The sequence below is a fragment of the Protobothrops mucrosquamatus genome, unplaced genomic scaffold, assembly GCF_001527695.2.
Source record: "Protobothrops mucrosquamatus isolate PMUCROS unplaced genomic scaffold, P.Mucros_1.0 scaffold5053, whole genome shotgun sequence".
NCBI lineage: Eukaryota > Metazoa > Chordata > Lepidosauria > Squamata > Viperidae > Protobothrops > Protobothrops mucrosquamatus.
This window is the reverse complement of record NW_015390930.1, coordinates 21,899-31,324: the sequence shown is the minus strand read 5'-3', so window position 1 is coordinate 31,324 and position 9,426 is coordinate 21,899. Positions and strand designations below refer to the sequence as shown.

General features: G+C 49.5%; 1 protein-coding gene across 1 annotated transcript in view; it reads left to right on the top strand.

Moving 5' to 3' along the window:
- Window positions 1–2: 2 nt before the first annotated feature.
- The window catches only part of LOC107299517 (hepatoma-derived growth factor-related protein 2-like), a gene marked incomplete at both ends in the record, with an annotated part of 21,374 nt that continues 11,950 nt past the window's right edge, over window positions 3–9,426 (top strand). Inside the window, 7 exons of the mRNA XM_015828877.1 lie at window positions 3–95; window positions 1,715–1,786; window positions 4,800–4,962; window positions 6,244–6,322; window positions 6,538–6,827; window positions 8,373–8,401; window positions 8,849–8,925. Of these exons, the coding sequence (XP_015684363.1) occupies window positions 3–95; window positions 1,715–1,786; window positions 4,800–4,962; window positions 6,244–6,322; window positions 6,538–6,827; window positions 8,373–8,401; window positions 8,849–8,925 (803 nt within the window). The remainder of the gene's footprint in view (window positions 96–1,714; window positions 1,787–4,799; window positions 4,963–6,243; window positions 6,323–6,537; window positions 6,828–8,372; window positions 8,402–8,848; window positions 8,926–9,426) is intronic.

Genomic DNA, 9,426 nt, shown 5'->3' with positions numbered 1-9,426 from the left:
CCAGGAAATCTTCAAGTGACCTTGAGCAGGCCAGCCCCTCTCCTTCGGAGGAGAACTCCGAAAGCTCGTCTGAATCGGAAAAGTACAGTGACCAGGTGGGGTTTATGTGGATAGAGCCTTTACTTTGTGATCTGTGGAGTTATTTTAGAGAAGGTGGAGGGACCATAATATGAGTGGGAGCTGTTGTATTTTCCCACCCCCCATCCCCAATCTTTTGAGACACGTTTTTCCTCTCTCTTATATAAAAGTCATTCTTGCCTGAGCAGGAGATTGGACTAGATGACCTCCAAGGTCCCTTCCAATTTTATTACTATTATTATTATTACTCTAAGGAGAACTAAATTCCCTGACAGTGCGAACAATTAATCAGTGGAACAGCTTGCCTCCAGAAGTTGTGAATGCTCCAACACTGGAGAAACCAAACTGGAGAAATTTTGGGGAGAAAACCCCTGCAGTTGGAATTGGTACATTCCAACGTGACTAATTTTTTTTCAAAAAATTTTTTTTGACTGATTACCTGGATGAGTAACGAAACGTTTCTGATTAACAAACTTTGGTCCAGTTGCCAGGATTTTAACTTTTTTGAGATATCCATCGTTGGAGGTTTTTAAGAAGAGACTGACGTTGGTCAGAAATGGCACAGGGACTTGGGTTGGACTAGATGACCTCCAAGGTCCCTTCCAGCCCTAAGATTCTATCATTTCGGCTGCGTTCAGTATGGATCCATGCTGGTAATTGTAATAATTGGAAGAAATTATTTAGTCATTCAAAAACAGTTTATAGGGGTGAAAGGAAGTCTGCGAACCTTTTATATCAGGGGTGGGCAATTAATTTTCCAAAGGGGGTCCCATGAGAAACTTGGGACTGTTGGGGAAGGCCGAACCAACCAGGCTGTGCAATTGTGTAGGCACGCACACCTGCACATAACGTATATTGAAAATTAGCAGTCTCCTTCAAAATAAGAACAATGCAGTTGTATTGCGTGCGTGGCATATACTTTATATTTGATTTCTAATTTCTGATGGACCTCATGCAAATGGCTGTCCAGTCTCTTCTTAAAAACTTCCAGTGTTGGAGCATTCACCGCTTCTGGAGGCAGGTTGTTCCACTGGTTAATTGTTCTAACTGTCAAGAAGTTTCTCCTTAGTTCTGGGTTGCTTCTCTCCTTGATTAGTTTCCATCCATTGCTTCTTGTCCTGCAAATAGCTTGACTCCCTCTTCTTTGGGGCAGCCCCTGAGATATTGGAATATTGCTATCATGTCCCCCCTCGTCCTTCTCTTCATTAGACTGGACATTTGACACAGCATCCCCACAGTTACGTGATCAGAATTTGGGCACTTGGCAACTGGCATGTATTTACGATGGTTGCTGTGTCCAGGGTGTGTGTGTCATGTGATCACCTTTTGCAACCTCCCCAGCCAGCGTCCGACAAGCAGAATCAATTGGGGGGGGGGAGCCTGATTGGCTTAATGACCTCATGATTCAACAATTGCTGTGAGTGGCTTAACCGTGACAAAATCGGGTGCAACACGCTTAACCCCGGCCTTGCTTAGCAACAGAAATCCTGGCCCCCAGTTTGCCGTCGTAAGTCGTGGACTACCTGTATGTTTGAAAGAGGGAATGAAGTCTTCTCTGCCCGTCCTTAATGTTTGGGGGGGGAATATTTAGGAACCGAGGGGGCTTCAACGTCCTATTCCGTGTCTCCCGATGTAGGACTTCACTCCAGAGAAGAAACCGCCTCCGAGGGCTTCGCGACGGGCACCCGCTGGAGGATGGAAGAAAAAGGTAAAGAGGATTTTTTTCAAATCTCTTCCTTAGAGAAGTTTTATCAATTATCTCTGGAAATCCAGGCTCGGTTTAGACTCTGTGATTTTGTAACCAACATCAGAAACAAAACTGTAGGAGGAGTAATACAAGCAGGGGTCGGGGTCAAGAGAGGGATCAGCCTGCAATCCCTACGTAGCCACAAGCGAACGAAGTCCAATCTCCCTTTAATTCCATTGACCCGTATCTAACTCCTGCCAGGTTTTCACAAAAGTCAGACCTACCCCGAAAATAAGCCCTAGCTTGATTTTGGGGGGTGGGCCCAAAAAAAAGGCACTTGCGCTCCCCCCCCCTCTCTCTCTCTGTGTATGTGTGTAAAAAACAGAGTGGCCTCACGCAGTTCTCCAACGAGCTCACAAGCTTATTCGGTGGGGCTCCTGCCTTGGCTGCGTCTCTGCAGGAAGCAGGAAGGGCAGGAGAGAGCCAGCCTAATAAGAATGTGTGTCAGCTTGTTGGAGAACAGCATGAAGCCAGCTTGCCAGGTGAGCAGAAGATCAGAGAGAGGGAGAGAGAGGAGGAGGAGAGAGAGAGGGGGGAGAGGAGAGAGAAAGGGAGAGGAAAGAGAGGGAGAGGGGAGAGAGAGAGAGGGAGAGAGAAAAAGAGGGAGAGGAAAGAGAGAGAGAGAGAGAGAGAGAGGAAGAGAGAGAGAGAAAAAAGAGGGAGAGGAAAAAGAGAGGGAGAGGAAAGAGGGAGAGGAAAGAGAGGGGGGTAGAGAAAGAGAGAGAGAAAAAGAGAGGAAAGAGAAAGAGAGAGAGAGAGAACTCATGCACTTTATTTCTTTTTAATTAAACTCTTCAATCAAGCTCCCTATCCCTTGGGTGCGCGCGTGCGCACGCAAGTTTTCCGCCTCTCAGTGTTTTCTCTGGGAAACGGGTCCAAGTGGCTCTTTGAGTGTTTAAGGTTGCAGACCCCTGCCCTACCCCCAAAATAAGCCCTAGATTTGCGGTGAGGCGCACGACTAAACATCAAGCTAGTGTGGCCGGGTGCTGCCCCACGTGTCCCGCCCCCACTCCCCGTTGCAGCCTGCCTCTCCTCGCCGGCCCGCTTCTTCTGCGGCGTCACCCATTTCGCAGTCAGAGGCCTTTCCGGAAGGCCAGGGGACGCTGCAGTAAAAGTGTGCCGGCTGGGCGGGGCTGTTGTTGCCGGATATGAGTGGAAAAGACCCTAACCACCACCACCACCCCCTCTTTTGGAGGGAAAAAATAAAAATAAAACTGGGTCTTATTTTCAGGCAAACACAGTAGCAGGTGCTAAGATGAACTGAGAAGATTCGAGTGGATAGGTATTTTAGCAATAAATCAGTTTAATGGGACTTTCACTCGTGGAGCTGAACTTTGGCGCCTGCTGACACCCATCTGGCTGCTTAGCCTCCCATCCAATGTGTTGGTCTTGTGTTGGATTAAACCACGGTTTCTTCAGGTTGCCAGGGTGAGGAACATTGGCCTGGACAAGGCCCAACTCTTTAGAATCCCCTAGGTCAGGGGTAGGCAACCTGGGCTCTTTTATGACTCGTGGACTTCAACTCCCAGAATTCCTGAGCTGGCAGGGCTCAGCTTGGAAACCTCTCCCTTTCCCCACAGTGTGGCTGGCTCAGGAATTCTGGGAGTTGAAGTCCACCAGTCATAAAAGAGCCAAGGTTGCCTACCCCTGGCCTAGGTTCACCTCCAATAACTTCAATTCTTCTTCGGGACATCGTTGGTTGCGCCTAGCGCAGGCTGTCCTCAACTTACATCGGAGCTACCTATTTATTGCATTTTAACAATAAAGCAGTTTAATTGGACCTTGACGTGTCGAATTGATCTTTCACATCTAACTGGGACACACATTGTCTTTAATATATAGGTAGGGCTCAACTTACAACCACATACGGGATCGGAGCATTCGTCGTTAAGCAGTGTGCTTGTTAAGGGCTGCAGCTGATTGCCTCTTTTTTTTTTGCCCATGGTCGTTAAGTGAGACATCCCCTGACTTGCAAATTCCCCTGCTGGCCTCCCCATTGACTTTGATTGGTCGGAAGGCAGCCTCCCCATTGACTTTGATTGGTCGGAAGGCAGCCTCCCCATTGACTTTGATTGGTCGGAAGGCAGCCTCCCCATTGACTTTGATTGGTCGGAAGGCAGCCTCCCCATTGACTTTGGTCGGAAGGCAGCCTCTGCATTGACTTTGGTCGGAAGGCAGCCTCCCCATTGACTTTGATTGGTCGGAAGGCAGCCGGCAAGTGACGAACCCAGGAAGCTGCACCCGTTGGAAATTCACGCCGGGTGCCAAGCGCCTGAATCAGGATCGCAAGACTGTGGGGCTACTGCGAGAACCGCAAGTAATACTGGCGGTCCTCGGCTTACAACCATTCATTTAGTGCCCTGTCAACGTGACAACAGCACTGGAAAAAAGTGACATACGGCCGCTTTTCACTCTTACGACCGTTGCGGCATCGCCACGGTCACGTGTTCAAAATTCGGACGCTTGGCAACTCGTCTTTATGACGGTCGCAGCGTCCCGGGATCACGTGATCCCTTTTTGCGACCTTCTGACAAGCCAAGTCAATGGGGGAAGCCAGATTCGCTTAACGACCTAACGTAACAACTACAGCGGCTCGCTTAACAGCTGTGGCCAGAAAGGTGGCAGAATGGGGCAAAATTCACTTAGCCGCTGTCTCGCTTAGCGACAGAAATTTTGGGCTCCCTTGTCGTAAGGCGAGGACTTCCTGTGAAGTTGTCGATTCGGGGGGCAACTCACTTTAGCGACCACCTAGCTTAGCGATGGGAGTTCTGGTCCCAACGGTGGCCGTCGTAAGTCGAGGGCTGCCTGTACAGCAGGCCGTCGATCAGAGTTCCTGTGCGGCAGAGAGGCGCCCCCTGCTTCGTTAGATCTGGGAGAGGCAGGCTTGGTTTTCGGGGGGAAGGTCATTGTGCGGGACGGAAGGGCCCTGATCTGCCGCCTCTGGCGTGGCTAAGCGTGCTTTTTGTGTGAGCAGAAAATCGAGTCGGCCTCCGACTCGGAGAGCAAGGCAGACTCCGAGGAGGAGGAGGAGGAGGAGGACAATGACCGAGAGGGCAGCCGGGCCCCCACTCCCAAGTCCGACTCTGACTCCAACTCGGATGAATCCGTCAAGAAGCCCCCCCGGGGAAGGAAGGCAGGTAAGGAGCCCGGATTGGCTGCCAGAGCTGGGCTGATCGTGGGTAGTTTTTATCTTGGGCAATGGTGCCTCTCCCTTCCTCCCTCTTTTCCTTCCTTCCTTCCTTCCTTCCTTCCTTCCTTCCTTTCTTCCTTCCTTTCCATCTCTCCCTCCCTTCATTATTTCCTTTCATTCTTTCTTTTCCTTCCTTCCCTTCCTCTCTTTCCCCTTTCCTTCCTTCCTTCCTTCCTTCCTTCCTTCCTTCCTTCCCTCCCTCCCTCCCTTTATTTTCCTTTCTATCATTCTATTCCTTCCTCCCTCCCTTTCCCCATTCTTTCCTTTCATTCTTCCTTCGTTCCCTCTTTCCCTTCCTTCCATCCCTCCGCCCCTTCCATTATTTCCTTTCATTCTTTCTTTTCCTTCCCTTCCTTCCATTCCTCCTTTCCCCCCTTCCTTCCTTTCCTCCCTCCCTCCCTCCATTTTCCTTTCATTCTCTTCCTTCCTTCCTCCCTTTCCCCCTTCTTTCCTTTCATTCTTCCTTCCTTCCCTCATCCCTTCTCCTTCCTTCCCTCCTTCCTTCCCTTCCTTCCATCTCTCTGTCCCTTCCTTCATTATTTCCTTTCAGTCTTTCTTTTCCTTCCTTCCCTTCCTCCCTTTCCCCTTTCCTTTCTTCCTTCCTTCCTTCCTTCCCTCCCTCTCCCTCCCTGCTCCCTTTATTTTCCTTTCTATCATTCTATCCCTTCCTTCCTCTTTTTCCCCATTCTTTCCTTTCATTCTTCCTTCGTTCCCTCTTTCCCTTCCTTCCATCCCTCCATCCCTTCCATGATTTCCTTTCATTCTTTCTTTTCCTTCCTTCCCTTCCTCCCTTTTCCCTTCCCTTTCTTCCTTCCTTCCCTCCCTCCCTGTCTCCCTTTATTTTCCTTTCTATCATTCTATCCCTTCCTTCCTCTTTTTCCCCCTTCTTTCCTTTCATTCTTCCTTCCTTCCCTCTTTCCCTTCCTTCCATCCCTCCATCCCTTCCATGATTTCCTTTCATTCTTTCTTTTCCTTCCTTTCCTTCGTTCCATTCCTCCTTTTCCCCCTTCCTTCCTTCCTTCCTTCCTTCCTTCCTTCCTTCCTCCCTTCCTTGCTTCCTCCCCTCCCTCCCTCCCCCCCATCTCCATCTGAGACAAATCTTCTTCCGCACTAGCCTTCTAGGGTGGGGGTTGGGGGGGGTACCTGGATTCAGGAAAGCGGCACTTCAAGATGCCTCTTTCCAAACCAACCCTCCTCCTTCTTCCCTCATTCCCTCCCTTCTTCCCAGCTGCCGAGAAGCCTCCCCCCAAGCCCCGTGGCCGGAAGCCTAAACTTGAGAGACTTCCCAGCAGCTCCAGCAGCGACAGGTAAGAGTTGGAGACCTTGTGCGTCCCCTCCCTCCCTCCCTCCCTCGGATCTCGCCAGGAGCCCCATCAGGACGGCACCTTCCATAGTCCCGGGAGGTTTTTTTGGAGGGGGGGTTTGCGAGCTAAACTTCCAGGCGAGCAAAGAGCTGACATTCCCCCCCCCCATGCCTTGGACTCTTCCTCCCGCCTCTCTCTTCGGCCCCCCCTCCCAGCAGCGACAGCGACGTGGACCGCATTAGCGAGTGGAAACGGCGGGACGAGGAGCGCCGGCGAGAGCTGGAGGAGAAGCGGAAGCGCGAGCAGGAGCAGGAGCTGCGCCGGCTGCGGGAGCAGGAGCGGGAGGAGAAGGAGCGGAAGCGGGAGAAGGCCGAGAAGGGGGAGGCGGAGGCGGCGGAGAGCGAGAGCAGCGCGGACAGCGAAGCCCCCAGGAGGAGCAAGAAGGGGCAGCACAAGGCAGCCCCCTCTTCCTCGGACTCTGAGGCAGAGAAAGAGGTGAGCTTGAGGGGTGGGTGGGTGGGTGGGACACCCAGGGGGTCTGGGCGACACTTTCCAGGGTTCTTTTCTTAGCCAGAGCTTCGGTTCTGGAGCCACCACAGCACAGAAAGGTTCTGGCAGGTTGTTGGTGCACGGGCTTGTATTTTGAGAGCCAGTGTGGTGTAGCCAGGGAGTTCTAGTCCCGCCTTAGGCGTGAAAGCCAGCTGGGTGACTTTGGGCCAATCGCCAGGAGACGATGAGTTCTAGTCCCGCCTTAGGCATGAAAGCCATCTGGGTGACTTTGGGCCAATCACCAGGAGAGAGTGAGCTCTAGTCCCACCTTAGGCATGAAAGCCATCTGGGTGACTTTGGGCCAATCACCAGGAGACGGTGAGTTCTAGTCCTGCCTTAGGCATGAAAGCCATCTGGGTGACTTTGGGCCAATCACCAGCGGAGAATGAGTTCTAGTCCCGCCTTAGGCATGAAAGCCTTCTGCGTGACTTTGGGCCAATCACCAGGAGACGGTGAGTTCTAGTTCCGCCTGAGGCATGAAAGACAGCTGGGTGACTTTGGGCCAATCGCCAGGAGATGGTAAGTTCTAGTCCTGCCTTAGGCATGAAAGCCAGCTGGATGACTTTGGGCCAATCACCAGGAATGAGTTCTAGTCCTGCCTTAGGCATGAAAGCCATCTGGGTGACTTTGGGCCAATCATCAGGAGAGAGTGACTTCTAGTTCTGCCTTAGGCATGAAACCCAGCTGCAGTTGTTAAGTTATTAAGACAGTTATTAAGTGAATCTGTCTTCCCCACTGACTTTGCTTGTCAGAAGGTCGCAAAAGGGGATCACGTGACCTCGGGACACTGCAACCGTCATAAGTACATGTCAGTTTCCAAGCTTCTGAATTCTGATCACGTGACCACCAGGATGCTGCAACGGTCGTGTGAAAAACAGTCACAAGTCACTTTTTTCAGTGCCGTTGTAACTTTGAACGGTCGTTAAACGAACTGTTGTAAGTCAAGGACTACCTGTACTCGCCTTGCTTTTCGGCTGCCAAAATCCGGATGTCACATCTCCGCAGTTTTACTCCTTTACACCTTTGCAACGTCTGCTTTCTTCGGATTGAATGTTATCTGCTTGAATTAATTAAATTAAGTCAGTTCCTCCATTTGATCAGCTTCCGTTTTCTACTTTAAGCGTGCTGCCGAGAAAAGATGGAATGCTGACGGGCTCTGGAGTTCGTGTATTTTATTTATGTATTTACTTATTAAATGGATTTGAAGTCTTATCTCGCTTCCAACAACTCTGGGCAGTTTATTGCATAGGAAACATGAAAAAAAAACACTAAAATTGTCGAGTCTAAAATGACAGAAGAGAGAGCAGAATTGCTACTGATAGAATGTCATGGTTCCAACAGATGAAACTCTTCAAAAGAATCTTTATTTTGAGTAGCATAATATCGGCACTACATAATCGAAGCCAAAAACTGAATTCCCCCCCCCCCTTGGGCACATAGTATTAAAGCACAATTCCCTCCTCCAATTAACAGTCATAAATCACATTCCCCAGTTAGCTTGAAGTGCAGGCTTCCCCTCCAGCTCTCCAGCCCGCCAATTCTTATCATCTCTTATTTCAACAACCTTGATTCTCACACTAGGTTTAGTGTTGTTATGTCTAGCTGGACTCTTATTCACATCCCCCCATCCCAGCATCATCTAACTCTAAAAGCAAAAGGGAAAAAGATGGCTACATTTCCCTCTGTTGTCAAAGCAAAAACATCCGATGTTAGCAGCGTTGACATCCGCCCCCCCCCTTACAAAAAGGATAAATCCTGTAAAATAAACAAAAGCACAGGTTAGGGATTTCCCTCTTGATTTGTTAAGGTGTTTCTTATAACCCAGCATGTCTGCAAAGAGTGCCAGGATTTCAACCAGTGACAATCTTGGGATCAAATTTGTTGTTCTCTGCTTGTAAAGGCTGGGAAGTTTTCAACTGCCTGGGACCGATTCTTTTTTCTTCCCCCCCCCCCCAGGTAAAAAAAGTACCGAAAAAGCAGTCGTCCTCAGATCATTCGAAGAAATCAAGTCAAAAGGAGAAGCGAGGCCACGGAGACGAGAAGGCGTCTCGGAACAGGTGAGGGTCCACGCAGGGTTATTTAAGGTTGAATGGTTTTCCCCCTCGAAATTCAGCTTAATTTTGGGTGGCAAGGAAGCAAAGAAAGTTTGTATGCCCACAAGCCAGTTTCTCTACAGCATTTTTATCCAATTGCGTTGTGTGCTTTTACATTCCTTCCATCAATGTATGCATTTCCATACAAACTTTTCCCTAGCACAGAGTTCCCCAACAGAAACAGACTGCCAACTGTCCAGTTGGCGAATCCAGGAAAAGGAACTCCTGGAACATTATTTTACCTGATATAAAAGTTTACTGAATAAATTTATTTATTTATTTATTTATTAAATTTATATACCGCCCTATCTCCCTTGCAGGACTCAGGGCGGTGAACAGGCGATACTAAAAACCACGAATAAATAAATAGTTTCTGTTTTAAAATCGAATTGAATAATAGGCCTGTTCTAAAAACACACCCATACAAAACCCCCCACTGAAACACAATCCAAACTACGCCAGGCC